General features: G+C 38.1%; 1 protein-coding gene across 16 annotated transcripts in view; it reads left to right on the forward strand.

Annotated features, from left to right (window-relative positions):
• SYNE1 (spectrin repeat containing nuclear envelope protein 1) overlaps window positions 1–19,840 on the forward strand; it is a 546,282-nt gene that overhangs the window by 301,769 nt on the left and 224,673 nt on the right. For all 16 annotated transcript variants that reach the window (XM_030928648.1, XM_030928649.1, XM_030928634.1 and 13 more), the window contains 8 exons: window positions 351–515; window positions 3,942–4,259; window positions 5,176–5,331; window positions 5,487–5,657; window positions 6,575–6,901; window positions 8,159–8,311; window positions 8,568–8,735; window positions 11,691–11,867. In XM_030928648.1, the coding sequence (XP_030784508.1) occupies window positions 351–515; window positions 3,942–4,259; window positions 5,176–5,331; window positions 5,487–5,657; window positions 6,575–6,901; window positions 8,159–8,311; window positions 8,568–8,735; window positions 11,691–11,867 (1,635 nt within the window). The remainder of the gene's footprint in view (window positions 1–350; window positions 516–3,941; window positions 4,260–5,175; window positions 5,332–5,486; window positions 5,658–6,574; window positions 6,902–8,158; window positions 8,312–8,567; window positions 8,736–11,690; window positions 11,868–19,840) is intronic.

Below are 19,840 nucleotides of genomic sequence, written 5' to 3' on the forward strand. Positions count from 1 at the left end.
TCCAAATCCTCATTTAAGGCACAATATAAGAATTTCAATTTTCTTCATTAGCAAAAGTGAATTTTTATGAAATTAGTAAAGTGAATTCATTTTTTAATCTGTTACATTTTATAAGGTGTTCAGAGATCATGTAGTTAATTCAACAAAATAATTAATAACACATTTATTCCTGAAATATTAGGTTTTTATATTTTTACATAAATCTTGAAGATTCATGATTCTAGGAAATAACTCGTATTCCAATGTCTTAATAACTGTGCTTTTCTAAAATTACAAAAGTGAATTACAGCACATTGATGCTTTATAAAGTAATGTGTTCCTATCTTCCTTATTGTAAATGTTAATTATAGGAAGCCGTAACCAAGTCTGAAAAACTTGTCCGCCTGCACCAAGAGTATCAGAGAGACCTAAAGGCATTTGAAGTTTGGTTGGGGCAAGAACAAGAAAAGCTCGACCAGTATTCAGTTCTTGAAGGTGATGCCCACACTCATGAGACAACGTTGCGTGATCTTCAGGTAAAGCCTCCTTTATCCTAAAACAAAGGAATCTTCATTCTGATTATGGAATTACTATTTTAAGCAATAGGAAGTTAATAGAAACCTTGAGCCCAGTGGCTAGCTGATACACATTAAGTGCAATCCCCATAAGGTCTGATCAAGAACATTCCGAGACCTCAGTAGTATGTACTAGTTGACATCATTTTGTAGCAATTTAGATAGGGCAGGACTAGCACTTGGGGAAACTCATAGAGCTGCTAGGGTGGCCCTGACAAGAATGGCTGGAGATCCAATTGATGGGGTTGTCTGGCCTACCTGTCTGTTTCTCCCTAAGGGATCAAACCAGATGTGGGGGACAACAGCAGAAAGCATTGGAAGGTGACATGAAGTCAAACTAGTGGCAATATATTGAGCCATGTGGTTTTAAGCAAAACTTGCCACATTGCTGATGATACAGGTTCGGGCTCAGAATTCTAGAAGAAGGAATTAGGGAAGCCAAAAAAAAAAAAAAAAAAAAAAAAGTGTTTGTGCCCAGGCCAGCAGGCCATAATTCATGGTGAGAAGTCAGACATGGTGGAAAAAGTGGTCATAACCTGTATACTTATTTACTCATTCAGTATTTACTGGGCACTTAAAACACTACACATACTTTGCTAGCTACTTCAGGTAAAAGTGATTAAGATATGATTTCTGCCTTCAAGGAACTCGAAATCTGATGAGGAACACAAACCCATAGAAAGATGATTATAAATAATGTGGTGAGGACATTAACAGACTAATGTAAGGAATCTTATGGTAGCCTCAAAGAAGGGCCCATAATCTTACCTTAAGGAGTAGGTAGGAATCAAGGAAGTTCACCAAGAAGGGGCCACCATGTACAAAACAAACAGCAGAAGATGGAGAAAGGCCAATGAGATCACTTTATGTCCCACTAGCGATATTTTGGAACTTACAAATATGCTATCAGCCCGGATCAGAATTGGTTCAGGATTGGGTAAGTTTTGCCTACAGCTTGGACAAGGTGGAAAAACCAGGGTCCATCATGATTATTAGTCACATATAAAATTTCTGGCTTTTTCTGTTAGGTCTGGGAAATTGCATAATGTCAAGAGAATGGGGTTGGGATTAGGAAGTTGGGACTCTAATCCTTGGGGAACCCAACACTAGGTGACTTCAGGCAAGTGAGAACTTCTCTGACCCAATTTCGTCCACAGAGTTGTAAGGATTAAATGGAAGAAAATCTTGTTTAAATATATGATCTATTCATGAAGTAAGTAAATAATAAAAATTAGAAGGGTCACAATTTCCTTAGCTTACTTACGGGTTTCATCCATCCTGCTTCCAAAGAGTAGGATGTCCTAGTCCACAGGTTTAGCTGTTGTAATTTATTTGACTCAAATCGACTATTTTCTTTAAATAACCCTTCTTAGTTCTACACTACCAACATCATTGGCAAGCAAATGCTGAGCGCCCTGTGCTTTTGTGTAGGAACTAAGCCAATAGTTACCCATCACCAGCAGATGTTGCTGAAAAGAAAATATTTCGCTTAAGCCAGTATTTAAGGGATGCAAACCTAACTTCCCCCGATTTCACCGTGCATTAATTCTTACATTTTCTATTGTGAGCCACCACAAAGGTTAAAAAGGAAGGAAGATGCTAGTGACAGGAAGCAGTGGTGGAGAATTGTGATGCTGCAACCACAAAGCAGAATTTCTTCAGGATCCTGATGTTCTGTAGCATGTACATGGTGTGGGGATTGGCCAGTCGTGTGGACCATATTCAGAAATTATTTTGTATAACCTGAAGGCCTTGTTTGGGTCATAGAACATATATAATTTATATATATTTTATATAATACATTAAATATATTAATATATTTAATATGTATAATATATTATATACACATATTTATGTTATATATATTTTATATTTTTAATAATATTATATATAAATATATATTTATTTAAACATTGAGCCATGTTTTTCCTTCAGAATACAGAGTTGAAATTTGAGATATATGAGAATTTATCTAATAGAATATTAACTCAGATAATAGATAAAGTGGTTATTTAGGAAGTATGGAAGAGATGCTGAGAAGATTAATAAATCAGTCAACTACTGTCCAGGGCCACAGTGTCTGTATTTTTAAATAAAATATTATTGGAATGCAGCCACACCTATTTATTTATGTATCATCTGTGGTTTTTTTTCATACTACAATGGCAGAGTTAAGTCATTGCAACAGAGACCTATGGCCCACAAGGTCCAAATTATTTACTATCAGGCCCTTCATAGAAAAAGTTTGCCAACCTTGAATTAGGAAAATGATTATAAAAAATTATCTTGAAAAAAACTCTAAGAATTTTAGAATAAAGTTTATGTGATTGTTGCCAATTTGATTAATATTTTACCATGTATATCTATAGTTCTTCTCTTTCCATGTGCATATGTGTTTACATTACACCATGCTTGAAGTGACATCATATTTGAAGAAAAATGTTCTATTAGTTGAAACCATATGAGATTGTTATTTTTGTAAGAAAAATATTTTAGCAATCTTAAGTGGTTTTTAAAGTATGGTATTGAGGAAATACTATGTTTTAACTACATATATTGATATTTTTAACATTGTTGATGGGATTTGACATGATTTATTTTACTTTAGGTGATCAGATCAAGTGACAGTATAGATTCGTTTATCACCAGAAATATAAGTGTGCCATGTTGTTTTACCAACATCTTTAAGGATATAAGTTTCTTTTTATCCTATAAAAAATAGCATATGCTCTTCAAAACTTGATTTATACTAAATTTGTAGGCTAAATCTTTGGGGCTTAGGCTTTGGTGGAGAAAATTTGTTTGCACCTGGGAGCACCTGGTGGGCAGGTGTGATGAACCAATTTCCCAGGTTTGTGTGCCCTGCACTCTCCAGGTTCAACTTTTCTTGGCCACCACAGTGCCTAGAGTACAGCTTTGGCAAAAGATTCCTCCTTAGCGAAAAGAGGGTTCATTGTTTCTTTCTCAGTCACAAATGTAGCACTGAGCTATTCAATGTCAAAGCAAGAAGCTTAAGGCACTTTAAGCAGATTATGAGCCATAATAAGCCTAGGTCATTCTTTTAAACAATAACCCTTTACTCACAAGTGTTTTTGCCTATAAGCTAAAAAGTCAAATTTCAGAAACTGTTGATTGAGAAAAATATTGGGGTGTGTGTGTGTGTGTGTGTGTGTGTGTGTGTGTTGATTATTTTAATTGGAAAAATTTTAGGAATCTTTCTGACTTGGGAGAAAATGTTGTTAGGGACATAGTTTTGTATAGGGCATAATAAAATCATTTTTTTCTAATGAGAAGTTCAAGCGGTCACAGTTGGCTTGGGCGAGACATGCTAACCCATGCAAGTGTGAAATATGATTCAGAGTAACAGCCATACCTTTTTCCCTGTAGGAGCTACAGGTACACTGTGCAGAGGGGCAGGCCCTGTTGAACTCAGTGCTGCACACCAGAGAGGATGTGATCCCATCAGGTATCCCACAGGCAGAGGACCGGGCTTTAGAGTCTCTCCGGCAAGACTGGCAGGCTTACCAGCACAAGCTGTCTGAGACCCGAACTCAGTTCAATAACATAGTGAACAAACTGAGGCTAATGGAGCAGAAGTTTCAGCAAGTAGATGAATGGCTCAAAACAGCAGAGGAGAAAATTAGTCCCAGGACCATACGTCAGTCTAACCGAACAACCAAGGAGATACAATTACATCAGATGAAGGTATAGCTCATGTAGATTCCTGATCTTTCTCAAAGCTACAGTTACCTTGCATAGTTTGTTCCATAAAAATATTTAGTACTTTTGTTTAAAGCGTAGGCTTTGCAAAATCTTTTTGATTACCTAGAAAGTTAAAATAAATTACAATAGAGCATTCCTCTTACAGCAATTATTTCATAAATTAGTCTTTGATACAATGTAGTTTAATGTGATTATTTTATATTTTCCTTCCATACCCTATTACCTTGTTTTGTGAAGATACATGAATGGTTGTATTACACTAATTTAAGTTTATGGTTCTGATATGAAATAACTCCAATATAGTTCATTGAAATAATACTGGAGAATTAGTTTTATTCTAATATTTATGCAATTTTAGTGCACACATCTAAAATAGTGCTTGGGCCTTAGGAATTTATTTTCATTATCCACCCATTTAAAAATTGATCTAAGTACAATAGGAGGTCTAAAAAATTATGCCACTTTGTTTTCATGTTTGTTTATTTATTTATTTATTATTTTTTTGGAGACAGAGTCTCATTCTGTTGCCTAGGCTGGAGTGCAGTGGAGTGATCTCGGCTCGCTGTAACCTCCATCTCCTGGGTTCAAGCAATTCTCCTGCCTCAGCCTACCAAGTAGCTGGGACTACAGGCATGAGCCACTGCACCTGGCCTGTTTTCATTTTTAATTTTTGAATGGAAGTGTAATAGATACAGAAAACTATCCAACTCAAGTGTACAGTTTGTATCACATTGTTGTAATATATTTATGAAGATAACATGTGGCATTTTCAAAATTATATCTCAAAATAAACGTCTTCTTAACATACACTGAAACCATTTCCCATTAAGAAGATATATATCAGTCTTATTCAAATGGCTAAGATTGAATGTTTCCCTTCGATACTTTGTCATTTCAGAAGTGGCATGAAGAAGTGACTGCGTACAGAGATGAAGTTGAGGAAGTGGGAGCTAGAGCTCAGGAGATACTGGACGAAAGCCACGTGAACAGCAGAATGGGTTGCCAGGCCACCCAGCTGACTTCCAGATACCAGGCCCTGTTTCTCCAAGTGCTGGTGAGTGGGTCACCAGGTGCTCAGCGTAGGCCAGCAAACTTCACCGGCCAAAATAGCCTTCCTTTCACTAACATCCAGTGAAGATACATATTCATCAACAAAGGCCCTGGCACAGGCCTTTACTTCACCATTCAATTTTCTCTGTTCTTTCATAGGAACAAATAAAATTCCTGGAAGAAGAGATTCAGAGTTTGGAGGAATCAGAATCATCTCTCAGTTCCTATTCGGATTGGTATGGCTCTACGCATAAAAATTTCAAGAATGTGGCTACCAAGATTGACAAAGTAGATACAACAATGATGGGGAAGAAATTGAAGACGTTGGAGGTAGGCACACATACTTCAGATTTGTATCCAACCTTTCCGTTCACCGAGTTTCCCGTTCTCCTGTATAGATACTGGAAGCACAAGTGATCATCCCAACCATTATGACTGGTGATCCTGAGCTCATTGTTTTACTTGAAATACTAAGTTGGCTCTTTAAGGCCAGAAGCTGGCTTTCACTTATTTATGATGTGTTGTTACCAGAATGACTTACACATGGACACCCATGAAAGTTTTAACTGAATTCCAGTGTGACACTTCAATATTAAGAGAAAACTACCTCTCAAATTAATGGCCCAGTGCCTGTACAGAGTTTAAACTCAGGTCTTTTGAAAAAGATTGCTAAGGATGAGAGATACATCAAGTTCTTTTTTGATTCTCTGAATTGGAAATGATATATCAATCAAGACTTTTAGAACCTATATCGAAGTAAAGAAGCCAGGGTTCCTGATTCCTGGCAGGTCAAATCTGGTTATGAACATCCACAACTTAGTTTAAAGGGAAATAGGTAGACTTAAGAACAGGCCTTGAGAAACCTTTCTTTAAAAGGAAAAGAAATGGCCAGGCCCAGTGGCTCACACCTGTAATTCCAGCACTTTGGGAGGCTGAGGTGGGTTGATTGCTTGAGGTCAGGAGTTCAAGACCAGCCTGACCAACATGGTGAAACCCTGTCTCTACTAACAAATACAAAAATTAGCCGGGTATGGTGGCACACGTCTATAGTCCCAGCTACTTGGGAGACTGAGGCAGGAGAATCTCTGGAACCCAGGAGGCAGAGGTTGCAATGAGCCAAGATCGTGCCACTGCACTCCAGCCTCGGTGACAAAGTGAAACTCCATCTCAAAAAAAAAAAAAAAAAAGGAAAAAGAAAAAGAAAAGAAATAAGATTACATTTGCTTCCTACTCACTCTCTTTTTCAGGTTTTGCTCAAAGACATGGAGAAAGGTCACAGTTTGCTGAAATCAGCCCGGGAGAAAGGAGAGAGGGCTGTTAAATACTTGGAGGAAGGCGAGGCAGAGAGAGTAAGAAAGGAGATTCATGATCACGTGGAACAGTTGAAGGAACTGACCAGCACTGTCCGGAAAGAACACATGACACTGGAAAAAGGTCTTCATTTAGCAAAGGAATTCTCAGATAAATGCAAAGCACTGACACAGTGGATAGCAGAATACCAGGAAATCCTACATGTTCCTGAAGAACCCAAAATGGAATTATATGAGAAAAAAGCTCAGTTATCTAAATACAAGGTAATGTGTTTACTCACTGATGGATGCATGCGGAGTACACGCAGAGACTAAATGGGAGGGAGGTAATTCTTGCTGTGTGTTACCCGTAACAGCTGCTGGAATGCATCCCACATGTGTCCGTTCTGCAGCTGTCCAGCGATGCCATGACCTGTGGAGATTTACTGGGTTAAATCCACTACTTCAGAGTTATTTTTCCATTCAGAGATCTGATACTCAAAGATTGAGTCAAGACATTTATTGATTGTATGTATCTGTCAATCAATGAAGATCTTTTCTGATGTGTGAGCCAGGTATTTGGATCCTCCAGGTAAAATATTGCTGACACGAGGATCCCATATCTTTCCCATATTGAGGCTTCCCTTCGTCTTCTGGTACCCAAGGCTAGAAGCTGACCTATGGTAAATTGAAAATGACATATCGTATTTATAAGAAAATAAGTTCTAATTAACAAACTCTAGCTAAGTACCTTAGAAATTGATTTTTGAAAGAATAAATAGTGATGTGGATATACCTATACATGACATAGACAAAGGTATTTGACCCGCTCCAATTTTTGAAGCAATTATGCAAGTTTATATGTGGAATAATTTGTGTTATAAATTTGATCTGGATGATTGAGTGATACCTTTTAAGAATTACAGTGTGCTGGTTTACCCCAAAGCTTTCCCAGTTGGAAGCTTTTGTGATGGCCTCTTCCAGCCGATGTCTATTTCTATCCTTGGCTTCTCTGCCAAGCCTGACAACTTGTCTTTGAAGAGGCCACATAAGAATCACAACCTCTTCCTCCCGGCCACTGAGTTCTTGATAGATTTAAGTAGTGCTTTTAGCCTATTTCAGCAAGGTCACAACTAGAATTGTTCTTGCTAACTCCCTAAGTAGCTCAAACTGGAACTAACTTCATGAACTCAAAATCAAAAGATAGTGGCCTTTTTATGTTGAGAATTTTTTTCTCTGATGAAAGGAATAAGGTAGAAGCCAGAAATATGAGCTATATTAAATTTAGCCAAATAGAACTATTTCCCATCCTTTTTTCTCCACATAGGACGGGCCATTTGATGTGTGACTCTTCTTTTGTATTTAGAAACTGTGTTAGCCATAATAAATCACTCTCTCTTTAATGTTTTGCACTTATTGATTCATAAATATGTACCAATCTTTCTTTGAGGTGGATCATCTCTTGCATGCTACGGGCATTTGTGTGTATTCCTCTTGTCCACAGAGATGAGCAAGCTCATTTTTTTTTCTTTGTAATTCAAGTCACTTCAACAAACAGTGCTGTCCCATGAACCATCAGTAAAGTCAGTGAGAGAGAAGGGTGAAGCTCTTCTGGAACTGGTGCAGGATGTCACTTTAAAGGACAAAATAGATCAACTTCAAAGTGATTACCAGGACCTGTGCAGCATAGGAAAGGTAAGGAGAGATGAAAGACTCCGTAAAAGGGTTTATTTTCCAAAATGTGGGTCCTGACTCCTTTCTCTCTGTCACATAATTTTAAGGTCTGGTATGGGTTAGTATTTTTTTTAAATTCAGATAGATATTTAATTGGCATAATGACTATATTTTTTTCCATTCCTGGTAGTTTTCTCCTGGGATTTTTGTAATACAAAACAGTTTTGAGTAGATTTTTCACTTGAAAGTCACCTCTGATGGGCACCTGGTTTTGCAGGAGCATGTCTTCAGTCTGGAGGCGAAAGTCAAAGACCATGAAGACTACAACAGTGAGCTCCAAGAGGTTGAAAAGTGGCTGTTGCAGATGTCCGGCAGACTGGTGGCCCCTGACCTCCTGGAGACGAGCAGCCTGGAGACAATCACCCAGCAACTGGCCCACCACAAGGTACCCCTGACCTTTAAAGGGCTGCCTTTGGGACAGCTTCACCAGTGTGTGTATGCGTGTGTCTGTGCATGTGTGTGCATGTGTGGGGATGCAAACACAGGTGCATCTCTGGTTTCCAATGATTGTACTGAGAGAATCAGGTCTGTATTAGTCCGTTTTCATGTGGCTGACAAAGACATATCTGAGACTGGGCAATTTACGAAAGAAAGAGGTTTATTGGACTTACAGTTCCATGTGTCTGGGGAGGCCTCACAATCATGGTGGAAGGTAAAGGCACATCTCACATGGCAGCAGACGAGAGAATGTTTGCGGGGAAACTCCCATCTTTAAAACCATCAGATCTCATGAGACTTATTTGCTATCATGAGAACAGCATGGGAAAGAGCTGTCCCCATGATTCAGTTATCTCCTACCAGGTCCCTTCCACAACATGTGGGAATTCAAGATGAGATTTGGGTGGGGAGACAGCCAAACAATATCAAGGTCTAAGTCTCAAGCACTTCTGACAATTGACAACAGTTGAACTTGATATTCAAGTGAATCAAGAAGAGTTGAATCCTCTCATTGAACTTCTGAACACATTCTTACATTTTCCCCAGCTGATAATTTTTATCTCAGAATTTAGTATTTATGGGGTCTATTTTAGAAAATGCAGCCAAAGGCATCAGAAAATCTGGATTCTAGTCTGTACTCTTCCCCTTCCTGGAGAGACAACTTCGTCTATCTGAGTCTGTCTTTTTCTCCTTTAGGATGATAACAATACCAGCCCATCTCAAAATTGTTTTGCTAATCACGGGAGATAATATTTATGAAGACATTTTGTAAATCACAAAGTACAAAACTAATGTGAGGAGTTCTTATCTTTGATACAGGTGATAGGCTAAAAGCACTATTTAAATCTGTCAAGATAAGAACTTAATAATACATATTTTTAGTAATTATGTTTACCAGATGATAGATGTTATGGTCACAATTTTATGGAGCAACTTACTTGTGATCGTAATGGAAAGCAAGTTTATTCATGATGCGGTTGGTGTCTGATAGTGTGTCTTAGGAAAGCCAGTTAGCCTCTCTGGGCACCAACATTTCCATCTATAAGAAAGGATTTTATTTAACAAATATGAATAAAAAAGCAGCTACACTATACCTTCTGGTAGGCACTGAGGAGATGACAATCCAGAAGGTAGTCTACCCCATGAATGACCTCGTGGTGGAGTGGTTCTGTTCCAACTCAGACACAAAGTGGTTCCTTTCAACTGAGCATATATAATAACTGCTAGCCCAGCACTGTTTGAAAAAGTAGTAGACCCTGGACTGCTGAAGGGCCACTTGGGTTTCCTATAGATATAATGATGGGTTACCCAGGCAACCGTATGTTGGATTGTGTCACTTGTCATTAGCATCATATAACAGTTAAAAAAAAAAAAAGAAAAGAAAAAGAAAAAACACCAGAACTTGATTTTATTTATTTTATTTTATTTTATTTTATTTTTTTGAGATGGAGTTTTGCTCTTGTTGCTCAGGCTGGAGTGTGGTGGTGCAATCTCAGCTCACTGCAACCTCTGCTTCCTGGGTTCAAGTGATTCTCCTGCCTCAGTCTCCCGAGTTGCTGAGATTACAGGTGCCCTCCACCGTGCCCAACTAATTTTTGTAGTTTTAGTAGAGACAGGGTTACACCATGTTGGCCAGGCTGGTCTCTAACTCCTGACCTCAGGTGATCTACCAGCCTCGGCTCCCAAAGTGCTGGGATTACAGGTGTGAGCCACCACACCTGGCCAGAACGTGATTTAAAAAAATAAGTTTTTCTTCCCTGAGTCATCTATAAGAATGCTCACTAAAGAATGCCAGTGTGAGGTGAAATCAGGCCGAGATATGTCCAAAGCCTGGGGTCTGTGCCATACCTTGACTGTGTTGTACAACCTCACTGTGCTTCAGTTTCCTCATCTATAAAATAATGATAATACACATTCGTCGGGCTTATATGTAATTCCTGGACTATAGCAGGTGCTTAATAAATGATAAGTTTAAATGCTGTTTTCATTATTATAAACAGTAGTAGATGTAAGTTAGATATCACATGAATTAAAAAATAGATATTAGATTATTACAGAAACTAGAATTAGATTATTACATTTGTACAGAAGTAATTGTTTTGTCATTAAAAGTAATAACAGGCTGGGTGTGGTGGCTCACACCTGTAATCCAACCACTTTGGGAGGCCAAGGCCAGCAGATCACTTGAGGTCAGTAGTTCAAGACCAGCCTGGCCAACATGGTAAAACCCCATCTCTATTAAAAATACAAAAAAAAAAAAAAAAAAATTAGCCAGGTGTGGTGGTGGACACCTGTAATCCCACCTACTTGGGAGGCTGAGGCAGAAGAATCCCTTGAACCTGGGAGGCGGAGGTTGCAGTAAGCCAAAATTGTACCACTGCACTCTAGCCTGGGCAGCAGAGTGACACTCTGTCTCAAAAAAAAAAAGAAAGAAAGAAAGAAAGAAAAGTAATGACAAAAACCACAACTACATTTGCACCAACCTTATAGAAATGAGATATTATATAAATTTGATGAAATAGTAATCAGACTGTTTTAGACAAAAATTATCCCAGAATTATAACTTATTGACCTGAAAAATATAGGGACATCTTTTTGTCTGGTAATAATACCATGGAGCAGATATCTCTCTGAGACCAGCCATGAACACAGTCTAGTCTTAAAGGTTACTTCCTCAGTCCTTCTGTAACTAATCTCTCAAGCTCATTGACTCTTCCCATCGGAGTATCCCTGAAAACATGTGCTTTTGTTTTCATTTAATATATAACTAAGATAAATTGCAGGATTCTTTCAAAAACAGTATTAAACAGTGAAATTATCTATCTTAAACTTTGTTTGATGGATAAGTTATTTAAAAGTAAAATAGAATTCTGAGAACTCTGTATTGGTTTCATTTTTGCAGGCAATGATGGAAGAAATTGCTGGTTTTGAAGACCGTTTGAACAATCTTCAAATGAAAGGTGATACTTTGATTGGCCAATGTGCAGACCACCTGCAAGCGAAACTTAAACAAAACATACATGCTCATCTGCAGGGCACAAAGGACAGCTACTCAGCGATCTGCAGCACAGCTCAGAGGGTGAGTGACCCCAGAACATTCCATGATGACGAGGAATTATGGAGACAGGCTGTGCAGTCTAGAGATGTTTTACAAATAGAATCAATGCTCAACTCTTTGGATTAGTTAGTTTTGGTGTGTTGCCAGACAGGAAATATGAGGATAAATTTCAGTCGCTATGTGAACACAAAACTAACACATTTCGCATTTGATTGATGTGACTAAGCAGTGAATTTCAGGTATTGTTTTATCCAATTTGTTTATTCCATGAATTGATTATGAAAAAGTTTGTTAAAAGTTGATTTGGGCCGGGCATGGTGGCTCAAGCCTGTAATCCTAGCACCTTGGGAGGCCGAAGCAGGTGGATCACTTGAGGTCAGGATTCGAGACCAGCCTGGCCAACATGGTGAAACCCCGTCTCCACTAAAAATACGAAAATTACCCAGATATGGTGGCAAGCACCTGTAATCCCAGCTACTTGGGAAGCTGAGACAAGAGAATCTCTTGAACCCAGGAGAACCCAGGAGGCAGAGATTGCAGGGAGCTGAGATTGCGCCACTGCACTCCAGCCCAGGAGACAGAGAGAAACTCCATCTAAAAAAAAAAAAAAAAAAAAAATGATTTTTTTTTATTAGTAAAAGGAATTTGAGGAAATTTTAAAAGAAAAAAATAGTAGATGTGTTTGAATAGATGATGTTTTTGTTTTTCTTTTTTTCTTTTTTTTTTTAATTATACTTTAAGTTCTAGGGTACATGTGCACAAGGTGCAGGTTTGTTACATATGTATACATGTGCCATGTTGGTGTGCTGCACCCATTAACTCGTCATTTACATTAGGTATATCTCCTAATGCTATCCCTCCCTCCTACCCCCTCCCCACAATCAGACTCAGTGTGTGATGTTCCCCTTCCTGTGTCCAGGTGATCTCATTGTTCAGTTCCCACCTATGAGTGAGAACATGTGGTATTTGGTTTTCTGTTCTTGCGATAGTTTGCTGAGAATGATGGTTTCCAGCTGCGTCCATGTCCCTACAAAGGACACAAACTCATCCTTTTTTATGGCTGCATAATATTCCATGGTGTATATGTGCCACATTTTCTTAATCCAGTCTGTCACTGATGGACATTTGGTTTGATTCCAAGTCTTTGCCATTGTGAATAGTGCCACAATAAACGTGTGTGCATGTGTCTTTATAGCAGCATGACTTATAATCCTTTCGGTATGTACCCAGTAATGTGATGGCTGGGTCATATGGTATTTCTAGTTCTAGATCCTTGAGGAATCGCCACACTGTTTTCCACAATGGTTGAGCTAGTTTACAGTCCCACCAACAGTGTAAAAGTTCCTATTTCTCCACATCCTCTCCAGCACCGGTTATTTCCTGATTTTTTAAGGATTGCCATTCTAACTGGTGTGAGATGGTATCTCATTGTGGTTTTGATTTGCATTTCTCTGATGACCAGTGATGGTGAGCATTTTTTCATGTGTCTGTTGGCTGTATGAATGTCTTCTTTTGAGAAGTGTCTGTTCATATCCTTTACCCACTTTTTGATGGGGTTGTTTTTTTCTTGTAAGTTTGTTTGAGTTCTTTGTAGGTTCTGGATATTAGCCCTTTGTCAGATGAGTAGATTGCAAAAATTTTCTCCCATTCTGTAGGTTGCCTGTTCACTCTGATGGTAGTTTCTTTTGCTGTGCAGAAGCTCTTTAGTTTAATTAGATCCCATTTGTCAATTTTGGCTTTTGTTGCCGTTGCTTCTGGTGTTTTAGACATGAAGTCCTTGCCCATGCCTAAGTCCTGAATGGTATTACCTAGGTTTTCTTCTAGGGTTTTTATGGTTTTAGGTCTAACATTTAAGTCTCTAATCCATCTTGAATTAATTTTCATATAAGGAGTAAGGAAAGGATCCAGTTTCAGCTTTCTACTTATGGCTAGCCAATTTTCCCAGCACCATTTATTAAATAGGGAATCCTTTCCCCATTTCTTGTTTTTGTCAGGTTTGTCAAAGATCAGATGGCTGTAGATGTATGGTATTATTTCTGAGAGCTCTGTTCTGTTCCATTGGTCTATATCTCTGTTTTGCTACCAGTACCATGCTAGTTTTGGTTACTGTAGCCTTGTAGTATAGTTTGAAGTCAGGTAGCGTGATGCCTCCTGCTTTGTTCTTTTGACTTAGGATTGTCTTGGCAATGCGGGCTCTTTTTTGGTTCCATATGAACTTTAAAGCAGTTTTTTCCAATTCTGTGAAGAAACTCATTGGTAGCTTAATGGGGATGGCATTGAATCTATAAATTACCTCAGGCAGTATGGCCATTTTCACAATATTGATTCTTCTGATCCATGAGCATGGTATGTTCTTCCATTTGTTTGTGTCGTCTTTTATTTCACTGAGCAGTGGTTTGTAGTTCTCCTTGAAGAGGTCCTTTACATTCCTTGTAAGTTGGATTCCTAGGTATTTTATTCTCTTTGAAGCTATTGTGAATGGGTGTTCATTCATGATTTGGCTGTTACTGGTGTATAAGAATGCTTGTGATTTTTGCACATTGATTTTGTATCCTGAGACTTTGCTGACGTTGCTTATCAGCTTAAGGAGATTTTGGGCTGAGACAATGGGGTTTTCTAAATATACAATCATGTCATCTGCAAACAGGGACAATTTGACTTCTTCTTTTCCTAACTGAATACCCTTGATTTCTTTCTCTTGCCTGATTGCCCTAGCCAGAACTTCCAACACTATGTTGAATAGGAGTGGTGAGAGAGGGCATCCCTGTCTTGTGCCAGTTTTCAAAGGGAATTTTTCCAGTTTTTGCCCATTCAGTATGATATTGGCTGCGGGTTTGTCATAAATAGCTCTTATTATTTTGAGGTACGTTCCATCAATACCGAATTTCTTGAGCGTTTGAAGGGCTATTGAATTTTGTCAAAGGCCTTTTCCTGCATCTGTTGAGATAATCATGTGGTTTTTGTCTTTGGTTCTGTTTATATGCTGGATTATGTTTATTGATTTGCGTATGTTGAACCAGCCTTGCATCCTAGGGATGAAGCCCACTTGATCATGGTGGATAAGCTTTTTGATGTGCTGCTGGATAAGGTATGCCAGTATTTTATTGAGGATTTTTGCATCAATGTTCATCAGGGATATTGGTCTAAAATTCTCTTTTTTTGTTGTATCTCTGTCAGGCTTTGGTATCAGGATAATGTTGGCCTCATAAAATGAGTTAGGGAGGATTCCCTCTTTTTCTATTGATTGGAATAGTTTCAGAAGGAATGATACCAACTCCTCCTCGTAACTCTGGTAGAATTCAGCAATGAATCCATCTGGTCCTGGACTTTTTTTGGTGGGTAGGTTATTAATTATTGCCTCAATTTCAGAACCTGCTATTGGTCTATTCAGGGATTCAACTTCGTCCTGGTTTAGTCTTGGGAGAGTGTAAGTGTCCAGGAAATTATCCATTTCTTCTAGGTTTTCTCATTTATTTGCGTAAAGGTGTTTATGGTATTCTCTGATGGAAGTTGGTATTTCTGTGGGGTTGGTGGTGATATCCCCTTTATCATTTCTTATTGCATCTATTTGATTCTTCTCTTTTCTTCTTTATTAGTCTTGCTAGCGGTCTATCAATTTTGTTGATCTTTTCAAAAAAACCAGCTCTTGGATTCATTGATGTTTTGAAGGGGTTTTCGTGTCTCTATCTCCTTCAGTTCTGCTCTGATCTTAGTTATTTCTTGCCTTCTACTAGCTTTTGAATGTGCTTGCTCTTGCTTCTCTAGTTCTTTTAATTGTGATGTTAGGGTGTCAATTTTAGATCTTTCCTGCTTTCTCTTGTGGGCATTTAGTGCTATAAATTTCCCTCTATACACTGCTTTAAATGTGTCCCAGAGATTCTGGTATGTTGTATCTTTGTTCCCATTGGTTTCAAAGAACATCTTTATTTCTGCCTTCATTTCGTTATGTACCCAGTAGTCATTCAGGAGCAGGTGGTTTAGTTTCCATGTAGTTGAGCGGTTTTGATTGAATTTCTTCATCCTGAGTTCTAGTTTGATTGCACTGTGGTCTGAAAGACGTTTTGTTATAATTTCTGTTCTTTTACATTTGCTGAGGAGTGCTTTACTTCCAACTATGTGGTCAATTGTGGAATAAGTGCGATGTGGTGCTGCGAAGAATGTATATTCTGTTGATTTGGGGTGGAGAGTTCTGTAGATGTCTATTAGGTCTGCTTGGTGCAGAGTTGAGTTCAAATTCCTGGATATCCGTGTTAACTTTCTGTCTTATTTATCTGTCTAATGTTGACAGTGGGGTGTTAAAGTCTCCCATTATTATTTTATGGAGTCTAAGTCTCTTTGTAAGTCTCTAAGGACTTGCTTTATGAATCTGGGTGCTCCTGTATTGGGTGCATATATATTTAGGATAGTTAGCTCTTCCTGATGAATTGATCCCTTTACCATTATGTAATGGCCTTCTTTGTCTCTTTTGATCTTTGATGGTTTAATGTCTGTTTTATCAGAGACTAGGATTGCAACCCCTGCTTTTTTTTGTTTTCCATTTGCTTGTTAGGTCTTCCTTCATCCCTTTATTTTGAGCCTATGTGTGTCTCTGCATGTGAGATGGGTCTCCTGAATACAGCACACTGATGGGTCTTGACCCTTTATCCAATTTGCCAGTCTGTGTCTTTTAATTGGAGCATTTAGTCCATTTACATTTAAGGTTAATATTGCTATGTGTGAACTTGATCCTGTCATTGTGATATTAGCTGGCTATTTTGCTTGTTAGTTGATGCAGTTTCTTCCTAGCATCAATGGACTTTACATTTTGGCATGTTTTTGCAATGGCTGGTACCTGTTGTTCCTTTCCATGTTTAGTGCTTCCTTCAGGAGCTCTTGTAGGGCAGGCCTGGTGGTGACAAAATCTCTAAGCATTTGCTTGTCTGTAAAGGATTTTATTTCTCCTTCACTTATGAAGCTTAGTTTGGCTGGATATGAAATTCTGGGTTGAAAATTCTTTTCTTTAAGAATGTTGAATATTGGCCCCCACTCTCTTCTGGCTTGGAGAGTTTCTGCCGAGAGATCTGCTTCCCTTTGTGTGTAACCTGACCTTTCTCTCTGGCTGCCCTTAGCATTTTTTCCTTCATTTCAACTTTGGTGAATCTGACAATTATGTGTCTTGGAGTTGCTCTTCTCGAGGAGTATCTTTGTGGCGTTCTCTGTATTTCCTGAATTTGAATATTGGCTTGCCTTACTAGGTTGGAGTTCTCCTGGATGATATCCTGCAGAGTGTTTTCCAACTTGATTCCATTTTCCCCGTCACTTTCAGGCACACCAATCAGATGTAGATTTGGTCTTTTCACATAATCCCATATTTCTTGGAGGCTTTGTTCATTTTTTTTTACTCTTTTTTCTCTACACTTCTCTTCTCACTTCATTTCATTCATTTGATCTTCAGTCACTGATACTCTTTCTTCCAGTTGATCAAGTTGGTTACTGAAGCTTGTGCATTTGTCATATAGTTCTAGTGTTATGGTTTTCTCTATCAGTTTTTTTAAGGACTTCTCTACATTGATTATTCTAGTTAACCATTCGTCAAATCTTTTTTCAAGGTTTTTAGTTTCTTTGCGCTGGTTACATAGTTCCTCCTTTAGCTCTGAGAAATTTGATCAACTGAAGCCTTCTCTCGTCAAAGTCATTCTCTGTCCAACCTTGTTCCATTGCTGGTGATGAGTTGCATTCCTTTGGAGAGGGAGATGCGCTGTGATTTTTTGAATTTCCAGCTTTTCTGCACTGCTTCTTCCCCATCTTTGTGGTTTTATCTGCCTTTGGTCTTTGATGATGGTGACGTACTGATGGGGTTTTGGTGTGAGTGTCCTTTCTGTTTGTTAGTTTTCCTTCTAACAGTCAGGACCTTCAGCTGCAGGTCTGTTGGAGTTTGCTTGAGGTCCACTCCAGATCCTGTTTGCCTGGGTATCAGTGGTGGAGGCTGCAGAAGATAGAATATTGCTGAACAGCGAGTGTTGCTGTCTGATTCTTGCTCTGGAAGCTTTGTCTCAGGGGTGTACCCAGCCGTGTGATGTTTGAGGTGTTGGTCTGCACCTAGTGTGGGATGTCTCCCAGTTAGGCTACTCAGGGGTCAGGGACCCACTTGAGCAGGCAGTCTGTCCATTCTCAGATCTCAACCTCCGTGCTGGGAGATCCACTGCTCTCTTCAAAGCTCAGTTGAAAATGCAGAAATCACCCGTCTTCTGTGTCACTCACGCTGGGAGCTGGAGGTGGCAGCTGTTCCTATTCAGCCATCTTGGGTGTGCCCCCATGTTTTTCTTTGCACATCATCAATACTTTCTAATTTGCCATTTATTTTGTAACAAAAACATAAATTCATTTCATAATTTTCACCATAATTATTTTGTTTTTAACTGTATGCAGCCTGGGTTCTAATCTAAATCAATATTTGCTTGCATTCATATAGAATTTGAGAAAGGAGTAAGTGACAAATACGACTTACACTTAAGTGGGTATACTTCCACTAAAACAGAATTGTTAATGTTTTAAAAATAAGTCTAAGAGGAGTAAGAATTACTATTTTAACAAAAATTTACTAAAATAAGTAAATTGCTTTACATTATTCTAGAATTTTTAAATGACACTGCAAAGAGTTTTTATAAGCCTTTAAACTTAGTATTCTGTGTATTTTTGTTTACTGGACTAGCCAGTAAGAACTGGTGATACACCAGTAACATAGTTAGAATGGTCCATGTTCACCATAATAATAAAAAAAATTCTGAGTGACATTAATAGCTTCCCAGACTTACAAAAAATCACCTTTAAAGGTTAACAAAAGAGGAATAAAAGAATCTAATAAATAATTGAAAATGATGACAAGAGGAGAAAAGGGACAGTTAAGAGAGAAAATGAGGCTACACATAGAACTCTCCAGTGAGTTCATTCATTCACTCATTCAACAGAGATTTCTTGCACACTGACTTCCTTCACAGTGAACATTTTCTTTGCATTAGGGATACAGTTTAACTTTTTTTTTTAACTGGTGGATGTTAGAAAGACCAACATAATTTTTAAAATTTAGAAAGCAGATGAAATTCTAAGAACATAATCAGAACTTCATAATTAAAGTTTGCAAAAGTGATAAAGAGAACAAAACACCATTCTTTTAAAAATTCTGCTTGGAATAAGACTAAATAAGGGATAAACCTAATGTCAGATGAAAGTGGTGAATTTAAAAGATGACAGAGAAAAGTAGAATTCAATGATTGCTTCTATTGTCTCAATAATGAAAGAAATGCCAGGTTAAACTAATTTCCTTCTTTTTTCCTTTTTCTTAAATGGAAACATCACAGATATATTTCCTCTTGATCTCAAGCAGATACGTAATTTTTCTTAATATGTCTTTATGGATAAAATGAAAATTGGTTGGCTTGTTAAGGATAATTACATAGACATATCAGAAAATGTATGAATTATTCTGGATTATTTTTGCCTTGGAACATAACTTCTAAGATGCAGTGAGGGCATCCACCTCTCTGCTCCTCATTTTATAATTTAGTTCAAATTTTGCCCTACCTCTATTGCAGAAACATCACAGTTAGAGAAACATTGGTTATCTTTTTTTGAAGTCATGTTTTATTTTTACTTTTAGTTGCTAGCTTAAACAAAAAGTACAATATTTATACCATAGGAAGAGAAGCTGCATAAACCTCTGACTTATGTTTATGACAATTAACTTCAATGATTTTATGTATTCTAACATGCCTCTACAGTTATATTTACCCTGCGCATGTTCTCTTCCCCTAATCCAGATATTACATTGTGATGTGTGGACTGAGAAGTTATCAACTGGGGGATGGCCATTGCATTTTGCAACACTTGGGGAGGCATACAACTACCTTAGATATGTGTATGAAATTGCGGAGTCTTGGGGGGAAATCCATTTAGATGTACTGGTCATGTTTCATTGAATTTCAATGATCTTTATAGAGGTAGAAAGCAGTTCTCAT

The sequence above is a fragment of the Rhinopithecus roxellana genome, chromosome 4, assembly GCF_007565055.1.
Source record: "Rhinopithecus roxellana isolate Shanxi Qingling chromosome 4, ASM756505v1, whole genome shotgun sequence".
Taxonomy (NCBI): domain Eukaryota; kingdom Metazoa; phylum Chordata; class Mammalia; order Primates; family Cercopithecidae; genus Rhinopithecus; species Rhinopithecus roxellana.